Raw genomic sequence first — 26,799 nt, 5'->3', positions numbered from 1 at the left:
CCTTATGCAGGGCTTCAGAGTGCGACCAATTTGGGTGATTAAAATGTTCCTTGGGTACACCGGTGCGCTTGACAGATCCTCATCACATCCCCTCTCATGTGTTTCACTCTGACTAATTTGTCAGGCCAGTATTTATTTAATAGCTTTAAATTAAATTTATAGGCTTCTAACTTATTCTGTTTTAACTTAAAGACCAGATACATTTTTTATGTTATTTGATCAAATAACTCTTTAACTCTACACTATATATTAGAGCATGAATTGTATAACCAGGTAAAAGTAACTAACAAAGTTATTTATTGTTCAAGCAATTTAAGGACAATATTTTACATTGGCTCAAATAAGCCAGATCATGTTCTGGTGCACCCAAATCTTACGCGCATTGTGGCACCCAACTTAAATCATTAGTCTGGAGCCCTGACCTCTGAGCTCAGGTCAAACTAAAGTTTGTAAATAAAATAAAGTTTTCCTTTGTTCAGGTCAGACTGCGATTCCGTGACCTCATGACCCTCTTCCACTCATCCAATCACAGAGCAGTGTCCTGTTCCACCCAGGAACCAATCAGACGACAGAAGGCCCCAGACTGATCGGCCAATCACTGCATGGCGTTTATTTATGTGTAATTTATCTAAAAACAGGGAAATTAATAAAAAAAAAAAGATTTGTATTTGTTTTATTTTTGACTTAATTTTTTAAGTTATTGAATCCTGCCAAAACAAGAGCTTCATGAACTGCCTTAGCTGTTATTTTGAAAGTCAGTTTGGTTTTGTCCAAATTTTTTAAAATCTAAAGTTTATGTTCCAACTGGACCGAGCAGTTGATTTTCTGCGTGTTTGTAAAGAATCATGTCTCTTGTTTTGTAAAATCTGAATTTGAGTCATTTGTAAAGTTTATTAAAAAGGGGTATTAAGTGCTAAAACATAGTATATTTAGATCACTGTGTTACCTTTTATTGTTTTGAAAATTCTATATTTGCGGAAAACAACGTATTATGTTTAATACGTTTTGGTCACTCCTCCCTTCACTCCCTGTGCAAAGTCACCCTTCAGAATGACATCACAATCAATGTGCGTGCTACTAATGAAACTACTGCACATCATATAAGGTTTGTCAAGTTGCTTTGTACAGTTTTGTATCATGTTTCTGTATATTGTTTGAGAATTGTCAGGTGGGAACATGGGTGATGTAGGCTTGTGGGTGGAGTCTTGTAAAGGATTGTACAGCTATCCATAAGCAGTGTTCGAATAGGACCTTGGAAAGATTGCTACATTACTCAACCATGTAGGGATGACATCTAAAACCTCTTCAGGCATGGTTTTGATGAGGGAATATTATAACATGGTAGAAACTTACATTAAAGTACATTTTGCGAAATACCCCCCTCTTTAAAGTGTTAGAGTCTGAAGCTCTGGGGCCGTGTGCAGCTCAGATGACATAACCACAGCCCTCTGCTTTGATTGACCTGATTGGCTGATGGTCTCATGTCTTGGCGACCTGTGGTTTGGGTGCGGGGGGTGGAACCAGAAACGCCTTCTCGCCCTCCACCTCCTTATTGGTCAACGGCGCCAGACCCGGATCTACCAATGAGATCGCAGGGAACAGTTTGAACCAGCCAATCACCATGTTGGACAGATCCAGATCATCCAGTAGGACCTGAGCAGCTCCCATGAATGATTTATGGTCCATGCGCCCGTAATCACCCCACACGATCACCTGAGGGCAAGCAAAACCAGTTGTGATCCACCTAGACACCACTCTAGTCCTGGTCTAGTCCTGGTCTGGTCCTAGTCTAGTCCTGGTCTAGTCCTGTTATAGTCATGGTCTAGTCCTGGTCTGGTCCTGTTATAATCCTGGTCTGGTCATGTTATAGTCCTGGTCTAGGCTTGGTCTGATCCTGTTATAGTCCTGATCTGGTCCTGTTATAGTCCTGGTCTGGTCCTGTTATAGTCCTGGGGTAGCACCTGTAGAACCTTGCCCTCAGGGTTCTCCTCAAACTGCAGCTGTTGTTGGTAAAGTGGGTCCAGAGTTTTCCGAGACAGTCGGGTTCTTCGCTTCAGGACACACTTCCCGTTGTCCATCAGGTACACCTTCACATAGGCGGCTGCCGAGACAGAACCAGGACAGAATTGGGTCAAAACCAGCACACAATAATGTCAAACAGGGGCCAAAACCAGGCCTAGACCGGGGTTTGGCCTCTGGTTTAACCCTGATCTAAAGTCGGTCTAAACTTGGTCTTGTACCTGGCGTATTCTTGTTGCCGTGTTTGGCCATCAGACCTCGGGCTCGGATCACCTCCACATCCAGACGCTCTTTTCTGTAAACCATCCCTAACTGAATATCCCCTGTCCAATCAAAGACAAGAGAAAAGAGAGAGGGTCAATCAGAGCATGGAGAAGGGAGAGAGCCAATTAGGAGGTGTCTTACCCATGGGGGGCGTGGCCAGTGTCTGGCGTCCTGCAACCTGGGCAGGACCAAGATTTTCAAGGAAACCTGTGAAGTTTTTATCAGCAGCTATTTTTACTCCAGGAAAGATAAGACTGGAACAGAGAGACCAAAAATACAACGCTTGAATTTCAACTGCAGCTTTTAAAAAGGAAATGTACTACAAATATTAACTTAAGTTTGCTCTTATGTTTAAATAATGGAATTTAATTAAATATGAACTTAAATTTGGTCTTATGTTTAAATTAAATAAAAATAAATTTAAATTAAAAGCACAACATGATTAACCTAATGAATCATATTTCAAAAGTCTGATTCATCAGATATTTTTTTTTAATATTTTTTAATTAAAAAAAAACAAAAAAAAAACACAGTACAAACATAAATAGACTAGATTTCCCGCAGCAGCAAAACCCTTCACCTGCTCCTTTCCTCCCAAGTCTACACTCGGTCTAAACCTGGTCTAAACCAGGTCTAAAGTGGGTCTAAACCTGGTCTAAAGTTGGTATATAGTGGGTCTAAAGTGGATCTAATGTTGGTTTAAATGGGTATATAATTGGTCTAAAGTGGGTCTAAAGTTGGTCTAAAGTGGGCCTACACCTGGTCTAAGGTGAGTCTTATGCTCTGGGCTTTGAGCTCTCCATTTCTGGGTCGTATTAGGCTTGGTTCTGGTTTAAACCTGGTCTAAAGTGGGTCTAAAGTGAGTCTAAGCCCATTTTAAAGTGGGTCTAAACCCGGTCTTTGGTGGGTCTACAATGGGTCTACAACGGGTCTACAACAGGTCTAAACCTGGTCTAAAGTGGGTGTAATGTGGGTCTAATGTCGGTTTAAAGTGGGTTTAAATTGAATCTAAAATGGGTCTAAACCTAGTCTAAAGTGGGTCTTACGCTCCAGGCTTTGGGTCCTCTGCATCCGGGTCCCTTGAGGCTTGTCGGGTGAACTTGGCCTTAAACTCGATGGCGAGTCCGGTCTCGATACTCCTCTGCACCGGCAGACGGATGACCTTTTTCTTCTTCTCCTCCTCTGCACCAAAACATGTCAACCTCTGCTCCTCTTATCCCCTGCTCCTCTCATCCTCTTCTTCTCTCATCCTCTGCTTCTCATCTTCTGGCACCTCTATCCTCTGCTCCTCTCATCCTCTGCACCTCTCTGCTCCTCCTCTGTACCTGTGCTCCTCATCCTCTGCTCCTCTACACCTCTCTCTTCTGCTCCTCTCATATCTGTACCTCTCATCCTTTTCTCCTCTCATCCTCCGCACGTCTCTCCTCTGCTCCTCTCATCCTGTCTCTCCTCTGTACCAATACCAAAAGGCACAAAGAGACATGTCATCCTCTGCTGCTCTCATCCTCTGTGTACCACTGTACCACTGATCCTCTGCACCTCTATACCTGTCCTCCTTTATATCTGTTCTCTTCTGCACTTCTGCTCCTCTGCACCTCTCATCCTCAATAGCTGTAGTAGCAGCAGTAGCAGTAGTAGTAGTTGAAGCAATAATGTGTTCTACCACAACTGCAGATGACACTCTATCAATCTATGTCTCACTGCAGCAGGTGAATATGGACCAGTGGATTCACTCTGCCACTGCATCCAACAGATCAGTGTGTGGATGCAAAACAACTTCCTCCAGCTAAACTCAGACAAGACTAAAGTTATAGTCTGCTCCACAGAAACAAAGAAAAAGTGTGAGCATTTACCTCCAGTCTCTCTCTCTAAAACCTTCAAACCAGGCTAGAAATCAAGAGGTAATAATGGACTTAAACTTCAACAGCCACATCAAATCAATAACATCTGCAGCTTTTTGTAATCTAAAAACATTGCAAAAATCAAAGGTATACTGTCAAAACCATACTTAGAGAGGCTTATCCATGCATGTGTCTCCAGGTTAGACTACTGTAACGGCCTGTTCACTGGCCTCTCCAAATGAGTCTTAAGCAGTACATCCAGAACGCTGCTGCTCGGGTCCTGACTAGAACTAGGAAGTACGAGCACATGCCTCCTGTGCTCAGGTCTCTGCACTGGCTGCTGTAGCTCAGAGAATAGACTTTAAAGCAGCTCTGCTTGTGAACAAGTCTCTTCATGGACCAGCACCAAGTACATCTCTGACATGTTAGTGTCATATGAACCATGTCACACTCTGAGGACTTCAGGGACAGGCCTCCTGCTGGTGCCCAGAGTCAGGACTAAACATGGAGAATCAGTTTTCAGTTTTATGCAACCAAAACCTGGAACAATCTTCCTGAAAATGTGAGACAGGCCTCTACTTTGACATTGTTTAAATCCATCCTCAAAATGGCACTGTTTAGCTGTGCATATGACTTTATTATTTTGTAAAGAACTTTGAATTACCTTGTGGACAAATTGTGCTATACAAATAAACTTGCCTTGCCTTGCCTGGCCTAGTAGTAGTAGTAGTAGTAATAGTAGTACCTTCTGGATTGAGGTTAGTAGTACTCTGGCTCTTCTTGCCCAGCCCGACCATCCCTAACATCTTTTGTCCCAAACTGGAGCGGCGTTTTCGATCGTCATCATCATCATCGTTTCGAGACAAAGAGCAGATCTCTCCGCCCACCGAGGCTGACTTCTGCATTGGAGCACTGCCACTGGTTGGACTGAGGAGGGGGAAGGGTCAGAGGAGAGATCGGGGTCAGAGGGGAGGGGACAGGGAGGGTCAGTCATGTAAAGTTTGAGACACTTAACTTTGTATTAATTTTGCATCTTTGTTGTGAGTTGATCTCATGAACGTGAACATGATAGCGTTCATATGCTTATAAGCCTTATTCCAATTATGTACCTTATCCTGGTTATGAGCCTTATTCCAATTATGAACCTTATCCCTGTTATGAGCCTTATTCCAATTATGAACCTTATCCCGGTTATGAGCCTTATCCTGGTCATGAACCTTATTCTGGTTATGAACCTTATTTCGCTTATGAACCTTATCCCGGTTATGAGCCTTATTCCAATTATGAACCTTATTCCGGTTATGAGCCTTATCCCGGTCATGAACCTTATTCAGTTATGAATCTTATCCCGGTTATGAGCCTTATTCCAATTATGAACCTTATCTCGGTTATGAGCCTTATTCCAATTATGAACCTTATCCCGGTTATGAGCCTTATCCTGGGCATGAACCTTGTTCCGGTTATGAACCTTATTCAGTTATGAATCTTATCCCAGTTATGAGCCTTATTCCAATTATGAACCTTATTCCGGTTATGAGCCTTATCCCGGTTATGAACCTTATTCCGGTTATGAACCTTATCTTGGTTATGATCCTTATCTCAACTATGATCTTTATCCCGGTTATGATCCTCATCCTGTTATGACAGTATTCTGGATATGCTGTTTACATGCACTCAGACGTGATGCTCATATCCCTGTATACATGAGCAGGCAAATATTTAGAGTGGTAACTATGGGAACAATGGCACAGATATGGCAATGAGCTAAACATGTTAGCAACTAGCTAATTTAAGGCTTTTTTAACATGTTAAGAATATGAGAACATAAGACTGTGACTGAGTGCTGTCAGCTTCAGTAAAAGGAACTGAACTGTAGAAAAATACAGAAGTCTCACAGCATCAGTTCAGTTCAAGAGCAACAAACAGACACAGAAGTTAGCCTGGTGTTAAAATGAGGTTGTATTAAAGAACAAACTGCTAGATTTTGCTTATAGATATAAAATATTATTACTTAAAAAGCCGCCCTCAATTTGCTACTTCACACATGCTCAGTACGGTGTTGAGAAATCAGGATACTGCGTTTACATGGACACATACAAAACCAGGATACTCAAAAAAATCATACCCGGGATACTTGAGCGCATGTAAACACACTCATTTGTAGAAGTGGAATTCTGTCATTATATTTTATTATCACATCATTCTCCGAGTGTCTGAGCGAGTGTTTTGATATCACTCACTTTGGCTCCTCCTCCTCCTCCTCCTCTCCTTCCACTGATTCGCTTTTCTGCAGCATGGCTCCTTCCTTCTCTGATAATGTCATTTCCTTTGGCTGCTCCAAAGCTGGCCTCAAATCCACCGATGCTGCTCGGCTGCTTCTCGACCAATCAGAGTAGAGGAGACAGAAGAGGGACCAATTAGAAAAGAGAAAAACTGTCAGAGGAACAAGATTGGACAGAGCTACTGGTACCAATCTGAGTCTCTGCCTTGCAGTCGTCAAGTCAAGTCAAATTTATTTATAAAGCAAATTTAAAAACAGCTACTCCTGTCCAAAGGGCTATACAATATAAAGTGCAATCATATAAAACAAAACATGCAAAAATACAATAGAACACAACAAATACAACCCAATACAAGAGTCCCGCTCAGCTCGTGTTAAAAATCAGTGAAAACAAATTAGTTTTCAACAAAGATTTAAAAATATTTAAAGATTGGGCTGTTCTAACACCCAGAGGAAGATTGTTCCATAGTCTGGGGTCAGCTACAGCAAAAGCCCCGCCCCCTTGAGTTTTTAGCTGGGACCTTGGAACATCCAACATCATCTGCTCTACTGATCTCAAAGTTCTACTTGGAACATGGACAGACAGAAGCTCAGAGAGACAGGGGGAAGACATTTAAAAACCATCATCATCTTAAAGTCAGTCCTGAAGCTGACAGGGGCCAGTGCAGAGGGGCAAACACTGGAGAAATGTGCTCATATTTCCTGATGCCTGTGAGCATCTGTGAGATGGATGGAGCCCTGGTCCAACCCACAGTACAAAGAGTTAGAGTAGTCTGATCTGCTGGTGATGAAGGCTTGAAGGACACGCTCCAGGTCAGTGTGAGGCAGGTATGGCTTCATCTCACTAAGTAAACGCAGCTGGTAAAAGTAACTGCATGACTGATCTCTTGGTCAAACTTAGAAGAACCATCTAAAATAACACCAATATTTCTGACAGACTGATGGCGATAGCAACACAAAGACCCCAGAAAAGATTTGGCATCAGATAAATCCCCAAATACCACAACTTTTGTTTTGATTCATTTAGCTTTAAAATGTTTAGAGCCATCCAGTCCTTTTCATCTTGAGGGCAACTTAAGAGGGTTTGGATGCTATCTGTGCTGGGTTTAAAAGGCAGGTAAACTTGCACATCATCAGCAAAACAATGAAAGGAGATTTTGGTTTGTTTTTTTTTAAATCTACCCCAGGGGCAGTTTGCACAAAGAGAATAGTAATGGATCTAAAATGGACCCCTGAGGTATTTTACAGCTCAGTTGGGCCACATCTGAACTTTGGGGGCCAAGTTGAACAGAAAAAGATCTTTCTTTAAGATATAACCAGAACCACTTTAAGGCCACAGTTTTGATGCCAACATAGTTCTCAAGATGGGAAATCAAAATTTGGTGATTCACAGTGTCGAATGCTAGAGTCAAATCTAAAAGCAGTAAAACAGTGAAAATAAGATCATAAAAAACTCTTAAAATGTGGTTTCAGTGCTGTGACGAGTTTTAAAACCAGACTGAAATTTTTCTCCAGATAGGTTTGAATTTACACAAAGATCAGTTTCTCCAAGACTTTTGACAAAAAAGGTAGCTTAGAAATTGGCCTATAGTTTGACAGAACCTTGGAATCCAAATTATGTTTTTTAAGCAAAGGCTGACCAATAGCATTTTTAAAAGCACAAGGGGCACTCAGAGCTCAGAGAGGTGTTAATAATCATCATAAGATAGGGACCAATCACATTAAATACCTCTACTAGGAGCTTGGATAGAATACAATCAACAGTCAGAAGGTTTTAGCTGTTGTACAACATTTAACAGTTCACCAAGAGACACATGATCAAAGTGCTCAAAAATTACAGTACAGTCAGGGCAAAGCTGAGTCCACAATAGAAAACATTTTCTCTACAAAAAAGCTGAGAAATCATTCACACAGTGACAGTGACATTACATTAGTGGTTGCCTCAACAGGATGCATGAGGAAGTTTAGGGTGTTAAAAGTACTTGGGGTCTATGACTGTTATCAGAGATCAGGTTTGACATTTACTCAATTTTAGTACACTTTACAGCTTTCTTATTATTACTCAAACAGTCTCTTAAAATACCCAAAGAAGCTCCAGAATTTAAATTGAGCAACAGAGTCAAGAATGGCAGCAGTTCACCAAGAGACACATGATCAAAGTGCTCAAAAATTACAGTACAGTCAGGGCAAAGCTGAGTCCACAATAGAAAACATTTTCTCTACAAAAAAGCTGAGAAATCATTCACACAGTGACAGTGACATTACATTAGTGGTTGCCTCAACAGGATGCATGAGGAAGTTTAGGGTGTTAAAAGTACTTGGGGTCTATGACTGTTATCAGAGATCAGGTTTGACATGTACTCAATTTTAGTACACTTTACAGCTTTCTTATTATTACTCAAACAGTCTCTTAAAATACCCAAAGAAGCTCCAGAATTTAAATTGAGCAACAGAGTCAAGAATGGCAGTGCAGGTAGAACTAAACAGATGTAGCAATTCATCAACACGTAGACCACTCGAAATGTCCAAAATGGTGTGAAAAGAAATTAATGCATCGGCGAATGTCTGTGCGGTTGGCGAGCTAATTAGCAAAAAGGCTCACAGTCTAGCTGGTGAACTAGGCAACTTTAGTGTAAATAGGACAGGTAAATGATCCAATATCTGCGTACTACAAAGATCAGTATTGGTGCCTGAGTATTGGTTCTGAGTATTGTATCATATTAGTATCGTATAGTTTGTGGAGAAACTCTGAAACAGTTTTGCCTGAAGGAAACAACTGGCTCCTTGTTTCCTTGCCTGTTTCCTTGTTTCCTTTCCTTACCTCCTCCTCTCTCTCCTTTTCTCTAACAGACTCGCAAACGCACTGTAACACAAGGTCACATGGTCTCAGTCAGCGCTCTGATTGGACAATGCTCCACCTGCGCTCTTCACCCAGCCGCAGACTAAACCAGCCCTAAACCGGGATTACAACAGGACTAAACCACAACTACAACAGGACTAAACTAGGACTACATCAGGACTAAAGTGGGACGAAACCAGGACTAAACCAGCATTAAACTGAGGCTAAACCAGGTCTAAACTAGGACTAAACAGGACTAAACCAGGACTAAATCAGTACCAGACCAGGTCTAAACCAATACTAAACCAGGACTAAAGCAGGAGTGAACTAAGTCTAAAGCGGGGCTATAACAGGACTAAACCAGAACTGAATCAGGACTAAACCAGGACTAAATTAGTACCAGACCAGGTCTAAACCAATACTAAACCAGGACTAAAGCAGGAGTGAACTAGGTCTAAAGCAGGGCTATAACAGGACTAAACCAGGACTAAACCAGAACTGAATCAGGACTAAACCAGGACTAAACCAGGACTAAACCAGGACTAAACCAGGACTAAACCAGGACTGAACTAGGTCTAAGACAGCAGAAGCAGCCAGATCTCTGGATTAGAGCAGTTTCGTTCAGAGGAGAGCACAGTAGCAGAGTGGTTAGCCCTCATGTGCACCTGCAGGGAGGTGAGAGAGGGAAGAGAGGGGGAAGAGATGGGGGAGCCAGGGAGGGAGAGACACAGGGGAAGGAGGGGACTAACTGAAGCATAGGTCAGTCTAGCAGTGATGGGCAGAGATAGTGGAGATGATCTAGGCGTGTGAGGGGTGTGTGGGAAGAAAAATTTTATTATAACTATAATGTATTTTGTAACAATGAAGATGTACTGAATGCCCGGGTTAGTTAGACCATTATGTGATGTGCAAAATGTTCACTTTCACAAATGCAACATAGATAAGACGATCCAATGTGAACCAAGGTCACACTAAAAGGAATGGCAAGATTCTGCTTAAATCAATCAGTTTCTTTCTTTTAACAGTCGTAGAATTGGGCAGTGAAGATGTCGCCTTTGATCAACGTGTAATTAAACCTTTTCAGTTTTCACTGGGTGGCTGGCTGTTTTGAGTTTTTATTTTACTGAATGTTAGGTTGAACCTGCTAAAATGAAAAGAGGAGACTGAAGCGCAGGTCAGTTGTGGTCTTGGGGTAACTTGGGGATGGGACGGGGGGTAACGGGTGGAGATAGCGGAGATGATCCAGGTGTGAGTACCTGAGGGCCTGAGGGTCCAGAGACGGAGCATCTGTGCAGTCTGAGTCTAACGACTTCAGAGATGAACTCATCTGTGGACACAGGTCAGAGATTACGGGTCAGCAGGGGTCAGCAGCTGAGAACTGATTGGCCAGACCTTGTTCATGTCCTTCAGAGGAGCCTCCTCATCAGCCGGTTTCTTCTGCTGGTCCTCCCATGTGACCTCTGCAGGAAACAAAGTCTAAGCACAACGTGCTAAAGTGGCTAACAGTCTGAGCTAACCATGCTAATGCAGCTAACACAGTCTGAGCTAAATGTGCTAATGTGGATAAACATGCTAAAGCGGCTAACGCAGTCTGAGCTAAATGTGCTAATGTGGATTAATGTGCTAATGCAGCTAATAATGACTAAATACTAAGTTATAACACAAAAACAAACTGTTCAATCAACAAATATAAAACTGACCCTTCCTGGTACCGCCAGGTGTTGCCGACCGCCTATCCAGCTCTGATGACATCACACACAACAACCAATCAGAGAACAGGACTGACACAGAACTACTACAACAACCCTCATTATGCTATGCTGTATCCTTCATTAGGTCATTACACCATGTCCCTTTTTCCATTAAATCAGTCAAATCAAATAAAATCCTATTCTGCAAAATGTATTTTTCAGAGCTTGTAACCATCTTATTGCTGTATTTTTCTTTGGGGTGGCACTTGCGGCTAAGTGGGAATTCCATTCATGTCAATAGAGAATTTTGGAAAGGTTTTGCAGCTAAATATGATATAAAGTACGTTAATTTATGTAAAACATTCAATGCTCATGCACAAGAAGTCAACACTGCACCAATTCTCTATGAGACTTTAAATCGACTTTGAAGTCCCTATAGAACTTGCAGCCAAATGCAAAATAATACAACCCAAATGACAATGCACTCACCTGGGGTCTGAGGGGGTGGGGCCTGTGCTGGGGGCGGGGCCGACTCTGTGGGAGGAGCTACTGGTGTGGAGGGAATCGGAGCAGGGGGTGGAGCGTCTGTGGAACCCTGTGATGTTAGAGCAGCTGCAGAAATGCCACTGGACGAGACGGCAACAGGGGGAGGGGCTTGCGCTGCAGTAGGAGGATATGTAGAGGCAGGGGGAGGAGCTGCAGGGGTAGGGGCAGAAGAGGCACAGGGAGGAGCTACAACAGGAGGCGTGGTCACAGGGACATTTGTTTGAACAGGAGGAGCAGGGGGAGGAACTGTAGGAGCACAGGGAGAGGCTGATGCTGTCATGGGCACGGCTTGAGCTGCAGGAGAAGGGGCTTGTGCCGCAGGGGAAGGGGCTGCCGCTGAAGGGGAAGGGGCTTGTGCTGCAGAGGGAGGGGCTGCCACTGAAGGGGAAGGGACTTGTGATGCAGGGGGAGGGGCTGCCGCTGGAGGGGAAGGGGCTTGTGCTGCAGGGGGAGGGACTGCCGCTGGAGGGGAAGTGGCTTGTGCTGCAGGGGGAGGGGCTGCATCTGCAGGGGGAGGGACTGTGCCTGGAGAGGGAGGGGCTGCTGCTGGAAGGGAAGGGGTTCGTGCAGCGGCCGGAGGGACTACACCTGGAGGAGGAGCCATAGGACCAAAATGAGGCACGGTTATAGGAGCATGTGTTTGAATGGGAGGAGTAACACCATTCATAAAAGGAGCAGGGGGAGGAGCTACAGCAGCATGAGGTGGGGCCTGAGTGCAAGGGGGAAGGGCCTGAGGAGGTATAGGGGACGGGGCTGCTGCAGGAGGGGCTGAATACGACCAGTGAGGAGCACCGTTTGGGACAAAGGCCTGAGGCGGAGGGGCTGCAGGGGGAGGGGCTTGAGCATAGGTGGGTGCTGTGTGTGTGGCTGGGGGCGGGGCCTGGACTCTTATAGCAGGAGGTGGAGCTGAGAACGAGGACAGAACTAAAACAGAGAGATAATTTATTTTATTTATTTATTTCAAGCAGATTAATAAACACAAGAAGTAAGTATACATGTATCCAGTACACGTACATGTCAGTGGAAGTGGGAAGAAGAAAACTTACTAAGGGAGACTTAGGTCAAAGTTCTTACGTCAGTCCTGGTTTAGTCCTAGTTTAATCCTGGTTTAGTTTCAATACCGATTCCAAAACCACGATAATAATAAAAATGCACTTTCTTTAGACAATATTTAGAATGTTATTTCAACATTAAATAATAGTACTTTGTTTCCTATTTCCATGTGGCCTTATATCTGTGTAATCCCTCAGTAATCCAGGTAGGTTTCATAGTGGTCCATGTGTGTATACTGGTCTATGTGTCTTACACTTGTTCTGATACAGCTCAAGATTATTCTAAAACTATTCAGGAAAGGTTCATTTCCGTCCTGTGGCTTTTTTGGTATCGATACTAGGCAAAATGAGCATCTAGTTTCAATACCAGTTTAAGTATCGATTCAAATTTTTTTATACTTTTGACAAACCTAGATCATCAAAATACTTTGGTACTTCATCAAAAAACTAAAGTGACCAACTATTTTACATGAGTCTATCTGTACCTGACTGCACCGTGTCGCCCAGCTCTCCATCTGAAACACACACAGCGTAGGGTTAAAGCCCCACTGCGGAACATTTCATCACATTAGGGGTAAAGCCCCACTGCGGGACATTTCATCACATTAGGGGTAAAGCCCCACTGTGGGACATTTCATCACATTAAGGGTTAAAGCCCCACTGCAGGACATTTCATTACTTTAGACGTTAAAGCCCCACTGCGGTACTTTAAGGGTTAAAGGCCTATTGTTTAAGGTATTACTCACTGCGGCTGCGGTTTGGGGCGAGGGGCAGCTGTCGAGACAAGTGACCGAAAACTGGACTCAGGCGAGGAGACCGGGACCTGCAGAGAAACGGGTCAGAACCAGGACTAGACTAGGACTACACGAGAACTAAACCAGGACTATACCAGGACTAGACTAGGACTAGACCAGAACTAAACCAGGACTAGGCCAGGATTAATCAGGACTAAACCAGGACTAAACAAGGACTAAAGCAGGACAAGACCAGGATTAACCAGGACTGAACCAGAACTAGACCAGGACTGAACTAGGACTAAACCAGGATTAGACCAGGACTGAACTAGGACTAAACCAGAATTAGACCAGGACTGAACCAGGACTGCAGGGGGTTGTGGTAGTTGTAGTCAACACTGTACCTGAGCAGCTCCTCTTCATAAACGTCAGCATCGTATGGATAAACCTCAGGACTAAGGCCAGAGACAGACTCAATCAGACCCATGTCTAAACCAGATTTAAACCAGGTCTAAACCAGGACTAAACCAGGACTAAAGCAGGTCTAAACCATGACTAAACCAGGATTAAAGCAGGCCATAATTAAAAATGCGTGCAGAGGATTAATGCTCTATCCGTGGCAATGTGCGTAGTCTAGCGCTCGTGTCAATCCTGTTTATTTAGAAAACTACAGAGACATTAAAATCCCACATAATTAGTAACCAGTGAGTGGACTAAACCAGGACTAAATAGGAGGACTGGGCTTTACCAGACCTGAAGTTTTAAGCCTACAAGTAAAATAAAGTGCTATTTAGGACCCAAAAAACTGTTGAGTTTTGACCTTTGCAGGCAACATACGATTAATTGCGATTAAAAGTCCACATCCATAAAAACTAAAATAGCCAAGAGCATCTCAATTATAAATAAAGTAAAACAATATCTTGATCATGATGCACTCCATACATTATACTGCTCACTGGTTCTCTCTTATTTTACGTATTATGTTGAAATATGAGGAAACAATTACCAATGCTCAATTAAACCATTATTCTTATTGTAAAAACGAGCAGTGCGGATCATTCAAAAGGTTGGTTTTCTAGATCATACTCACAATCTTTTCCTCCAGTCCAAACTATTAAAATTTCCCAATCTTGTAAAATAGTATACTGTAAGTATATTATTCAAAGCCTTCAATAAGTTATTACCAAATAACGTGCAAAAGTGTTTTGCTCTTAAAGAGAGAATTTACAATTTGAGAGGCTATGGAAATTTTATTCTACCTCATGTTCGAACCACTCACAAAAGTTTTTTGTGTGACTGTATGTGGGGTGAAACTGTGGAATGCTCTGGATTTAAAACAAAAGCAATGCTAAAGTATTCATGAATTTAAGTTTTTATATAAAGACATGGTCTGTTCTATACACAGAGAGAGGCCAGTTTAAATATAAAGTCAAACTGCACTTTCAAAGTTGGTTCCACCATATGCTTATTGTTTCCTTACCATTGTTAGTATGTTTTTCTTTTTGTTGCAATTTGGAAATTCCTCATGGTACTCACAGTAATACTGCACATCTACATTATTGTCAGTGACCTTTTGCTGCATTTGAATTGAATTTGAATATGTCTATGTGTATGTATATGTATGCATGTATGTGTGTATGTATGTGTATGTATATGTGTATATGGAATATATATGTATGTATGATATTTATGTGTACATGTATTATTTTTCTTTTCTTTTTTTCTTTTTCAACTGTATAGGAAGCGTAAACAAAGCATTTCATTTATGTCTTAAATTAAGATAGGGGTGGGATTTAATAAGTTTTCTTCTTCCCACTCCTTTTTGACCTTATATAAGGATTCATTTGTGAAATGTGCTTTAAATGTACCCGACACATGTGCTTGAAATAAATAAAATAAATTTTAAAAATTAAATTAAATCACAACTAAATTAAAATTCAGTTAAATCACAACTAATCAAAGGTAATCACAATTCAAGCATGTGATTAAACACGATTATCACAGCCCAGTTCTAAAACTAACCTAACCTAAACCAGGTCTAAACCCAGTCTAAACCAGGACTAAACCAAATCTAAACCAGGTCTGAACCAGGTCTCAATCAGGTCTCAACCAGATCTAAACCAAGACAAAAACCCAGTCCCACCTGCAGCTCCTGTTCCGCACTGGGCCATTATAAAATCTGTAACAGAAAAAAGGAAGGTGAGACCCCCCATGTGAGAGTGTCCCCCATAGGTGTGAAGAGGTACCTGTCGTGAGGAGAGTCCAGAGACGGCGCCAGAGACATCCTCCTCATGGGTCTCCTGAAACACATAGAGAAACTTGTGACCTCTGACTCTTGACCCTCCTGAAACACAGAGAGAATTGTGATCTACACCTTTTACCTCTAACCCTTCCTAACCCCTGACCCTCCTGAAACACAGAGAGAACAGTGACCTCTGACCTTCCTGAAACACAGAGTAGGAACTGTGATCTCTGACCCCTCTTGACCCATGACCCTCCTGAGCCTCCTTAACTTCTGACCCCTGTTAGCAATACGTTTGATTGACAGTGTTGGTAGGTTCTTGACTCCAAATATGGAACTGCACTCCAAATCAGTCACTATAACTGCAAGCCTCAATTAGTTTAATTTTGCTGGAATTGAACGGTTTGACTCTCACCTGTCTGGGGGGTGGGCGGAGGCATCTGATTGGGTGCGGCTGAGTTTTGAGCCTCGCAACAGACGAACGGCGTCCTCTCGGAGCAGAGGGTAAAGAGTCTGAGAACTGAGCACAAAACCAAGCAGAGGTAAGAACAAAACAGCCCCAAAACTGCTCCAGAAGTGCCCCAAAATTGCCCCAACATCAAAACAACAAAACTGCCTGAACATCTGCCCAAAAACTACCCAAACTGCCTCAAAACTATGTTAAAGAGGCTCCCACAGTCTCTACATTTAAGATCAGGCTTAAAACGTTCCTCTGTGAATGAGCTTTTGCCCAGGCCAGTTAGGAGCAGAAATAAAATCTGGAGTTTTAGTTAAGCTGCCTTAGGAGCAGCTTTGCTAGGGGAAGTATGGTGACTTGAGCACTATCCTCGGTTTCCTCCTTTTTTTCATGTCAACAACATTCATTATTCAGTTCACTTAGAGTTTGTTCATTGCTATTCACATGTTGTGTCTTGTCCCCCTCTGGGGAGTGCAACTGTTTCAGATGCCTGGTCGCTGACCGCCGGTGATGACTGGACTCTAGATACCCTACTGCGCCCTGATCCTATTCCGTGGACTCGGACCCTCCTGTCCCTCACCTGGCTGGATGGCCAGGAGCCTGGCTAGGGTGGCTTCCGCCCTGCCCTGGATGGGTCTCTCTCTGTCCCTTAGTTGAGTGGCTCTAGCCCTACAGACTTGATCTCTATCTGCACATGGATGCATTAGTCCTGGACACATCTGCAGCTGGAGTGCATCTCTCCTTCACTGTGGTTCTCCTCGAGGTTTCTCTTTTTCACACTGAGTTTTTTGAGTTTTTCTTTGTGGAGAAGGAGGGTATAAGGACAGGGGGCACTCTGGGACAGTTATCCATTTGCTTGCTTTCTGTGTATTCATTTGCTTATCTGTCTCTGTTTCATTGATGATCTAACTTTCTGTTAGTTAAATCAAATTTCATTTTCAGCCCTAAGAGGGAACTGCTGTTGTGATTTTGGTCTTTACAAAAATACATTGAATTGAACACCTACAACAGTACCAGAGCAGTCTGAGTGAGGGGTCCAACATCTGTTCCAAAACTAGCCCACAGCTATCCCAACATCTGCCCCAAAATTGTCCCAAAGGTGCTCCAATGTCTGCTCCAACATCTGCCCCTCAAAACATTGTCCAAAAAACTGCCCCAAAACTGGACCAAACTGGACCAAAACTGGAACAAACCTGCAGGGCTGGTCTAAAGACACAGAGAGAGAGAGAGTTGAGCAAGCACAAGCTCCGTAACAGAACCACTGAAAACACATCCAAGGACTTGCCCAAGGAAACAACAACAGTATATGTCAGTATGAATCGAACCACAAACCCTCTGCTCAATGGGTGTGTGCGGACTGGACATACTCAGTAGATACCTGTGGGAGACAGACTGGGCATACTCAGTAGATACCTGTGGGGTAAGGGCTGAGGAGAGTGGGGTCTGATCCGTGTCAGAACCTGGTCTGGAACCGACATGGACGATCCAAAATCCAGACCATTACATCTGGACAAGGTATCTGAGGAGAAAAAAACTATTAGGATCCAGCTTGAATCTGCTCACACCCATTTACACCTGATCCTCCACTAGACAGGTTCAGATCCTTCTCTACACCTGATCTTCCTCTAGACCAGTTCAGATTCCCTCTAGACCTCTTCACATCCACCTTTAGAGCAGTTCAGATCTTCTTCTAGACCTGTTCAGATCCTTACAGACATATGTGTATGGTGTATGGAGGGACAAAGACAAAGGAGGAGGGCTTCACTCTCCTTTCTTTTTTAAATGATGGGGACCGAATACACTGTAACACAATAATTATTGAACTTTAACCCTTTAACCCTGACCTTGGACCCTGACCCCTGTGGATCCAGACAGAGACAATACCTGAGATGACCCCGATCCCGTCCTGCTCTGTGTCCTCGTAGACATAGTCCTGGCCCAGGGTCCGAACTCGAGGCAGAGACCTGTTCTGCTGCAGTACCCTACGCGGGACATAGGGGGAGATCTGGGGCAGCTGCAGTTTGTACCAGTGCGGCTGATCGTCCAACAGTGCCCCTTCCAGACGGACTAGCACCTGCAGGTGACAGGAGAGAAATCAGCCAATACTAAACCAGGACTGCACAGGATCCAAATTGAAACAGGCACTAAGCAAAACTAAACAAGATCTAAAAGGGGTCTAAACCAGAACTAAATCATGACTAAACAGGGTCTAAAGCACGTCTAAACCAGAACTGAACCAGAATTATACAGGGCGTAAACCAGGACTAAACAGGGTCTAACCAGGGCTAAACCAGGACTAAATCAGGACTACACTAGGTCTAAACCAGGACTAAAGCAGGACTAAACCAGGACTAAACCAAGACTAAACCAGGACTAAACCAGGACTAAACTAGGATTAAACCAGGTCTAAACCAGGTATAAAACCCAATCTCACCTGCCCCAGCAGCTGGCTCTCCTCGTCCTGGTTGTGGATGGGCTCTAGGACTCTGGTCTGCTCTTGGACTCTGGTCTGGTCCCACACTGTGAGCTCCAGAGTCCGGTCTGTCAGGTCCCGGAGCAGAACTGGGCCATAAATGAAAGTCTGGCTCCAGCGTGGCTCTGTGGACTTCCTCACAGTCTTAGTCCTACGACGACTCTTGTCACTGAAACAAGAGACCTGCTTTTGACCAGATTTAGTCCTGGTTTAGACACTGTTTATCCCTGATTTAGCCCTGGTTTAGCCTTGGTTCAGACCTGTTTCAGTCCTGGTTTAGTCCTGGTTTAGAACCTGTTTAAGTCCCGTTTCAGTCCTATAGTACCTGTGGTCTGTGAGCAGGTACATACTGATGTAATCCTGGTTTAGTCCTGGTCTAGACTTGGTTCATTCCTGATTTACTCTTGGTTTAGTCCTGGTTCAGTCCTGTTTAAGCCCCGGTTTAGACCCTCTTTTAATCCTGGTTTAGTCCTGGTCTAGTACCTGCAGTCTGACAAGTACATATTGACATTATCCTGGTTTAGACCTGGTTGTAGCCCTGGTTCAGTTCTGGTTTAATCCTGGTTTAATCCTGGTTTAATCCTGGTTTAATCCTGGGTTAATCCTGATTTAGTCCTGGTTTAGTTCTGGTCTCGTACGTACGGTCTGGGAGAAGGTACATTTTCACGCAGTCCTGGTTTAGTGCTGTTTTAATCCTGGTCTAGTACCTGTGGTCTGGGAGCATGTTTATGTAGCCCTGGTTATTCCTGGTTTAAACCCTTTTTTAGTCCTGTTTCAAACCTGGTTTAGACCTGTTTCAGTTCTAGTCTAGTGCCTGTGGTTTGAACGCAGGAATATATTGATTTAGTCGAGGTTTAGTCATGTTTTAGTCCTGGTATAGTCTTGGTTTACTACTGGTTTAGGCCTTGGTTTGGTCCTGGTTTAGTCCTGGTTTAGACACTGGTTTAGTCTTTGTTTAGTCCTGGTCTAGTACCTGCGGTCTGGCAGGAGGTACATATTGACGTAGGGGTTTCGGGGGCGGTGATCTTCTCGACAGGGAAGTTCTTTGGCACCGAGAATCGTCACAATGAGCTGACGCCCGACTGAGTCCAGCCACAGCTTCACCTAAAGAACCAGAGCAAAACTGGGTCAGACCTGGGTCAGAACCAGAGCAGAAGCACAGCAGAACTTGGTCAGAACCTAGTCAGAACTTATTAACATTAATAATGGACTCAGACTTGAACTTTAACAGCCACATCAAATCAATAACATCTGCAGCTTTTTACCATCTAAAAAACATTGCAAAAATCAAAGGTATACTGTCAAAGCCACACTTAGAGAGACTTATTCATGCATTTGTCTCCAGTAGGTTAGACTACTGTAATGGCCTGCTCACTGGCCTCTCCAAACGAGCCTTAACACAGCTGCAGTACATCCAGAACACTGCTGCTCGGGTCCTGACTAGAACCAGGAAGTACGAGCACAAAAGCCCTGTGCTCAGGTCTCTGCTGTCAAAGAATAGAATTTAAAGCAGCTCTGCTTGTGTACAAGTCTCTCCATGGCCTAGCACGGGGGGTCATGAGGTCAATGAGACGTGCACAGTCATGCTTTGCTACATGTTACAAACTGATGAAACAAAAGCACCATTTATCTCCTGTTTCACAAATGCAACAAGAGAAAAGGGTCCCTCGATTTCAACAGACACATTTCTATCTGATGGTCACATGACGTCAGAATTACAATCAACAGGTGACCATAGACCATATATAGAAGTGGACAGTGTTTGGCTCCAAGTTAGCAGGTTAGATATGTCCAGAGATATATACAGTCTATAGTAGTGGCATCGCAAATGCATAAAACTGTGAGAAGAACCAATCAACTTTACAGGACTGTCTTCAATTTTTCAGCTGCTTTTGTCAGCTATGAGGTCTTTTGTTTGTATTGTATTGTGAAAAAGAAATTCTGGTACTCTCACTGGGCTCTCTTTGTATAGATAAAGATTAAAAAAAAAAAGGTCTGATCCACACTGACCACACACTCTCACTGGTTCACCCAGAAACATAGTGGAGCCAGTTCAGCAAAGGTTCTAGATCGGGACTTAATCCTGGATCTCATCCTGCACTTGGATCTGGACTCACCTGGATCCTTGGGACCAGCGTGCGCTGTGAGCCCTGAAACAGATGACAGTCACTACAGTGAAATAAATCAAATACAAAACATCAGATTTAACATTACACCAAAATACTGCAGCTCATCCTGATGTGACAAGCACTACAGACTAAAGACTGAAGAGTTTAGCCTAAAGACTAAAAAGTTTAGACTAAAGACTAAAGAGTTTAGCCTAAAGACTAAAGAGTTTAGACTAAAGACTAAAGAGTTTACTCTAAAGACTAAAGACTAAAGAGTTTAGTCTAAAGACTAAAGAGGTTAGACTAAAGACTAAAGAGTTTAGGCCTAAGACTAAAGAGTTTGGACTAAAGAGTTTAGACTAAAGACTAAATAGTTTAGCCTAAAGACTAAAGAGTTTAGACTAAAGACTAGAGAATTTAGACTAAAGACTAAAGAGGTTAGACTAAAGACTAAAGAGTTTAGGCCTAAGACTAAAGAGTTTAGCCTAAAGACTAAATAGTTTAGCCTAAAGACTAAAGAGTTTAGACTAAAGACTAGAGAGTTTAGACTAAAGACTAAAGCGGTTAGACTAAAGACTAAAGAGTTTAGGCCTAAGACTAAAGAGTTTGAACTAAAAGAGTTTAGACAAAAGACTAAAGAGTTTAGTCTAAAGACTAAAGAGGTTAGACTAAAGACTAAAGAGTTTAGGCCTAAGACTAAAGAGTTTAGCCTAAAGACTAAAAAGTTTAGATTAAACACTAAAGAGTTTAGTCTAAAGACTAAAGACTAAAGAGTTTAGACTAAAGACTAGAGAGTTTAGACTAAAGACTAAAGAGGTTAGACTAAAGACTAAAGGGTTTAGGCCTAAGACTAAAGAGTTTGGACTAAAGAGTTTAGACCAAAGACTAAAGAGATTAGACTAAAGGCTAAAGAGTTTAGACTACAGATTAAAGAGTTTGGACTAAAGACTTTAGACTAAAGACTAAAGAGTTTAGACTAAAAACTAAAGAGTTTAGCGAAAAGACTAAAGAGTTTACACTGAAATGAAATAAAGCAAATATAAAACATCAGGTTTAACATCTGTGTTTTTTCCTGATGTGAGGAGCACTAATGTTTAAACTCACAGTGGGACTGACGGGACATGACAACACCTTCTGAACGCTCTCCAAAGAACTGCAACCTGAAACCAGAAACAGGGTCTAAACCAGGACTAAACCAGAGCATAAACAGGGTCTAAACCTGGACTAAACTGGGTCTAAACCAGGACTAAACCAAGTCTTAACCACACCAGAAACAGGATCTAAACCAGAACTAAACCAGACCAGAAACAGTCCCAGACTAAACTGGGACTAAACCAGGACCGAACCCACACTATACCAGGTCTACACTAGGACTGAGCCAAAACTACAGGTTTTGGGGGAGTCCAGGTCTGTAAAGGACTCTGTACTCACTTGAGTCTGGTTGTATTTCTGCAGATCTGCTTCTGTCCCTGAAACAGAGAAAAAGATACAAAACAGTTATTTAAAGGTACAGTATGTAATTTTCTGGAGGTGGTAAATTGCCTGCAGGATTCCACAGAAACAGAAAATTAAAACCATACTTTGAAGTATTCTCCATGGAGATAGATATGTGTTATGTCATACTGTGGAATATTATAGCAACAACATTTCCATGAAAACAAGCAGGATCAGGCCCTTCTTCAGGCCAAATACACTCACTTGAAGGATTATTAGGAACACCATACTAATACGGTGTTTGACCCCCTTTCGCCTTCAGAACTGCCTTAATTCTACGTAGCATTGATTCAACAAGGTGCTAATTCATTCTTTAGAAATGTTGGCCCATATTGATAGGAGCATCTTGCAGTTGATGGAGATTTGTGGGATGCACTTCCAGGGCACGAAGCTCCCGTGCATCCCAAAGATGCTCTATCGGGTTGAGACCTGGTGACTGTGGGGACCATTGCAGTACAGTGAACTCATTGTCATGTTCAAGAAATCAATTTGAAATGATTGGAGCTTTATGACATGGTGCATTATCCTGCTGGAAGTAGCCGTCAGAGGATGGGTACATGGTGGTCATGAAGGGATGGACATGGTCAGAAACAATGTTCAGGTTGCCCGTGGCATTTAAACGATGCCCAATTGGCACTGAGGGACCTAAAGTGTGCCAAGAAAACATCCCCCACACCATTACACCACCACCACCAGCCTGCACAGTGGTAACGAGGCATGATGGATCCATGTTCTCATTCTGTTTACGCCAAATTCTGACTCTACCATTTGAATGTCTCAACAGAAATCGAGACTCATCAGACCAGGCAACATTTTTCCAGTCTTCAACTGTCCAATTTTGGTGAGCTCATGTAAATTGTAGCCTCTTTTTCCTATTTGTAGTGGAGATGAGTGGTACCCGGTGGGGTCTTCTGCTGTTGTAGCCCATCCGCCTCAAGGTTGTGCGTGTTGTGGCTTTACAAATGCTTTGCTGCATTCCTCGGTTGTAACGAGTGGTTATTTCAGTCACCGTTGCTCTTCAATCAGCTTGAATCACTTGGCCCATTCTCCTTTGACCTCTGGCATCAACAAGGCATTTTCGCCCACAGCACTGCCGCATACTAGATGTTTTTCCCTTTTCACACCATTCTTTGTAAACCCTAGAAATGGTTGTGCGTGAAAATCCCAGTAACTGAGCAGATTGTGAAATACCCAGACCGGCCCGTCTGGCACCAACAACCATGCCACGCTCAAAATTGCTTAAATCACCTTTCTTTCCCATTCTGACATTCAGTTTGGAGTTCAGGAGATTGTCTTGACCAGGACCACACCCCTAAATGCATTGAAGCAACTGCCATGTGATTGGTTGATTAGATAATTGACTTAAGGAGAAATTGAACAGGTGTTCCTAATAATCCTAGGTGAGTGTAAGTGCTAGGTTTGTGGAGTTGCAAGCTTGTTCAGTACTACTACTACTGCTACTTCTACTACTGTCTCTACTACTACTCCAGACGCACCTTGAGCTCATGTCCTGGTTCATATCCCGATTCAGATCCTGGTTCAGACTAAGGTCTCTCTGGACCAGTAGTTGGACTTGGGTCTGGTTTTGGGACTCCTGGATGATGTCATAAACCTCGCTGAAGGTGGCGCCCTGAAGAACCCGACCGTTCCATTGCAGAACCTGGTCCCCTGAAACAGAACCAGACCTGAGACCAGACCAGAGAACAGAGAGCAGAGAGCAGAGAGCAGAGAACAGAGAACAGAGAACAGAGAACAGAGAACAGAGAACAGAGAACAGAGAACAGAGAACAGACTAGAGACAAGACCAGAGATCAGGACCAAAGACCAGAGACCAGAACAGAAAACAAAGACCTGAGACCAGGACCAGAAACCAGACCAGAGGCTAGAGACCAGAGCAGAGACCAGATTAGAGAGAAGACCAGAGACCAGACATTAGAGACCAGAGACCAGAGACCAGAGACCAGACCAGCTAGATCAGAGACCAGACACTAGAGACTAGAGACCAGAGGCCAGAGGCCAGAGACCAGTTGCCAGAGACCAGACCAGAGACAAGGCCAGAGACCAGATCTGAGACCAGACCTGAGACCAGACCAGAAAAAACAAAGATCTGAGACCAGGACCAGAAACCAGATCAGAGCAGAGACCAGACTAGAGAGGAGACCAGAGACCAGACACTAGAGACCAGAGGCCAGAGGCCAGAGGCCAGAGACCAGACCAGAGACCAGACACTAAAGACCAGAGACCAGAGGCCAGAGACCAGACCAGAGACCAGACACTAGAGACCAGAGACCAGAGGCCAGAGGCAAGACCAGAGACAAGACCAGAGACTAGATCAGAGACCAGGCCTGAGACCAGAGACCAGACCAGAGACAAGACCAGAGAACAAAGACCTCAGACCAGACTAGAGACCAGACCAGAGATCAGAGACCAGAGACCAGAGACCAGAGACCAGAGACCAGAGACCAGAGACCAGAGACCAGAGACCAGGGACCAGGGACCAGAGACCAGAGACCAGAGACCAGAAACCAGGGACCAGGGACCAGGGACCAGGGACCAGGGACCAGAGACCAGACTAAAGACAAGAGGCCTGAGACCAGACCAGAGACCAAAGAGCAAAAAGCAGACTAGAGACCAGACCAGAAACCAGACTAGAGACAACACCAGAGATCAAGACCAGAGACCAGAGACTGGTAACCAGACTAGAGACATGACCAGAGATCAGAGACCAGACCTGAGATCAGGACCAGAAACCAAGACCAGAGACCAGACCTGACCTGCGAGAGGTTGTGGTGTGAAGAAGAGGCAAACCATTTTGCCACAGTGAGAGAGGGGTAAGTCCTCTGTCAGAGCATCAACTTCACTATTTGTGTCCTAAATGAGGTGAGGGGTCAGAGGTTACCTGGGCGCAGGTGTCCCACGGTGTCAGCCAGACTCCCCTTCTTCACTTTAGTGATGAACGCACAGAGACGCCCACTGTCCGTCATCTTACCCCCCACCACCTGGAACACAATAATGCATCCTCTGCATTAGAGGATAATCCTCTGCATCACACATCCTCTGCACCACAAACATCCTCTGCATCACAGACATCCTCCGGTCCTCTGCCCCTCTCCTGTACCCCTCTGCTCCTCTCCTGTACCGATCTGCCCCTCTCTTGTACCCTTCTGCCCCTTTCCCTCCACTGCCCTTCTCCACCACCTCTTCTGATCTCTGCCCCTCTCACTTCTCTGCCCCTTTGTGCCTCTCCTCTCACTCCTCTCTCTCCTCTGACCTCTGCCCCTCTTCATCCTGTCTCTCCTCTGACTTCTGCCCCTCTCCTTTCCCACTTCTCCCTCCTCTCCACCTTCTCTTCTCCCTCCTCTGCCCCTCTCCTCTCCCTCCTTAGACCTCTGCCCCTCTCTCTTCTCCCTCTTTTGCTAATCTGCCCTTCTCCTCTCCCTCCGCCCTTCTCCCTCCTCTGCCCCTGTTCTCCCCCACCACTGCCCCTCTCCCTCCTTTAACCTCTGCCCCTCTCCCTCCTCTAACCTTCAGCCCCAGCAGAGTGCCTATGTCTCAGGATGGGGTTCCATCCTTTCCCTCCTCTGACCTCTGCCCCTCTTCCTCCTTTGACCTCTCACCTTCAGCCCAAGCAGGGCACCGGTGTCTCGGGGTGTGGTTCCATCCTTCAGAGTCTTGTTGAGGATGATGCGTCCAATGAGCCTCTGTCCATCAACGGAGGGGAGCCACGAGACTGGACTCGGGTCTAGATTTGGGCCTAGACCCAGCTCTAGACCAGGATCTGGACCGGGCCACAATCTAGGATCCCACCACTGACTCTGCATGGCTCCTGCACCACATGGAGGAGAGGAAATATGAATTCCTAATCTGTGATATGTATAGCCTCCTGGACGCCTCCCTAGGGAGGTGTTCTGGGCATGTCCCACCGGGAGGAGGCCCCGGGGAAGACCCAGGACACGCTGGAGGGACTATGTCTCTCGGCTGGCCTGGGAACGCCTTGGGGTCCCACCGGAGGAGCTGGAGGACGTGTCCGGGGTGAGGGAAGTCTGGGAGTCCCTGCTTAGACTGCTGCCCCCGCGACCCGGCCCCGGATAAGCGGAAGAAAATGGATGGATGGATGATATGTATAAACATTTAACTGTTAGTGTAATAAATGCAATAAAGCTTCTCTTATCTGATACCAAATGCTGTGTTTAAATGTCCCATATTACACTTCTATTTACAGTTTAGATCTGTTTTATAATGTTGTTTCCTCATCACAAACAGACCTGGTGTTGTGTTTTGTTTCATTCACACATGTTTCACACACAAATACTACATATTTAAGAGTTCTTTTCTCAAACAAAAAACACTTTGTTCCACCTTGTGATGTCATGTGGTAATACAGAAAGTGCTCCACTGTGGTTTTAAACTCCATACACCTTCACTAGAGTCATTTGGGTAATTTCAGCCCTGGAATTTCCAATTTCTACTAAACTAAACGTAAAAGGAGCTGTTAACTTGAAAACTACCACTTCATGACATCACAAGGTGAGGAAAGGAGCATTTTGAGCTTTGGAGATGTAGACAGACTAATAATAGTTACTCAAACATGTGTGACTGAAACAAAACAAAGCTCCTGGTATGTTTTTGGGGAGGTCACAACATTATAACCTGTTTTAAAGCTCATCAGGGTCATGTGAGTATAGGACCTTTATCTCATAACTCTGACCTGAGTCCAACTCTGAGCTTCTAAACAGAATAAAAATGTATCATTTTTTT

The 26,799-nt window shown here is 44.0% G+C and overlaps 2 protein-coding genes across 5 annotated transcripts in view; one reads left to right on the top strand and one right to left on the bottom strand.

Annotated features, from left to right (window-relative positions):
* The window catches only part of LOC117378356 (GON-4-like protein), a 30,854-nt gene extending 30,214 nt beyond the window's left edge, over nt 1-640 (top strand). For 2 of the 4 annotated variants that reach the window (XM_055225164.1, XM_055225162.1), the window contains exon 22: nt 480-640. In XM_055225164.1, the coding sequence (XP_055081139.1) occupies nt 480-587 (108 nt within the window). In that variant the 3' untranslated portion in view covers nt 588-640. The remainder of the gene's footprint in view (nt 1-479) is intronic. The other 2 variants (XR_008648879.1, XM_055225163.1) reach the window with 2 other exon arrangements.
* Nucleotides 641-1,287: 647 nt separating this feature from the next.
* Nucleotides 1,288-25,862, bottom strand: LOC117378355 (regulating synaptic membrane exocytosis protein 2). The gene is made up of 25 exons (XM_055225239.1): nt 25,659-25,862; nt 24,941-25,040; nt 23,538-23,709; nt 21,634-21,700; nt 20,557-20,589; nt 19,413-19,543; nt 18,401-18,608; nt 17,851-18,040; nt 17,380-17,485; nt 15,925-16,029; nt 15,514-15,567; nt 13,280-13,356; nt 13,019-13,048; nt 11,425-12,405; nt 10,945-10,986; nt 10,637-10,704; nt 10,501-10,571; nt 9,227-9,268; nt 6,365-6,499; nt 4,870-5,051; nt 3,330-3,465; nt 2,425-2,537; nt 2,241-2,342; nt 1,962-2,101; nt 1,288-1,713 (listed from the first exon to the last, which is right to left on the bottom strand). Exons 1-25 carry the CDS (start codon nt 25,860-25,862, stop codon nt 1,480-1,482), a joined length of 3,723 nt encoding a protein of 1,240 aa, XP_055081214.1. The 3' UTR covers nt 1,288-1,479.
* Nucleotides 25,863-26,799: the final 937 nt, after the last annotated feature.

Source organism: Periophthalmus magnuspinnatus, chromosome 11, assembly GCF_009829125.3.
Source record: "Periophthalmus magnuspinnatus isolate fPerMag1 chromosome 11, fPerMag1.2.pri, whole genome shotgun sequence".
Classification (NCBI taxonomy): Eukaryota; Metazoa; Chordata; class Actinopteri; order Gobiiformes; family Gobiidae; genus Periophthalmus; species Periophthalmus magnuspinnatus.
The sequence above is the reverse complement of the archived record's forward strand: the minus strand, read 5'-3'. Positions and strand labels throughout refer to the sequence as shown.

Excerpts from the sequence above, each read along its gene's own strand:
- LOC117378355 (XM_055225239.1), bottom strand. The coding sequence starts at position 25,862 with ATGCAGAGTCAGTGGTGGGATCCTAGATTGTGGCCCGGTCCAGATCCT. Across the intron at positions 13,049-13,279 it reads CGCCCCAAACCGCAGCCGCA|ATGGAGAGCTGGGCGACACG; the intron begins GTGAGTAATACC and ends TGTGTGTTTCAG. Across the intron at positions 2,343-2,424 it reads ACTGGCCACGCCCCCCATGG|GGGATATTCAGTTAGGGATG; the intron begins GTAAGACACCTC and ends TTGATTGGACAG.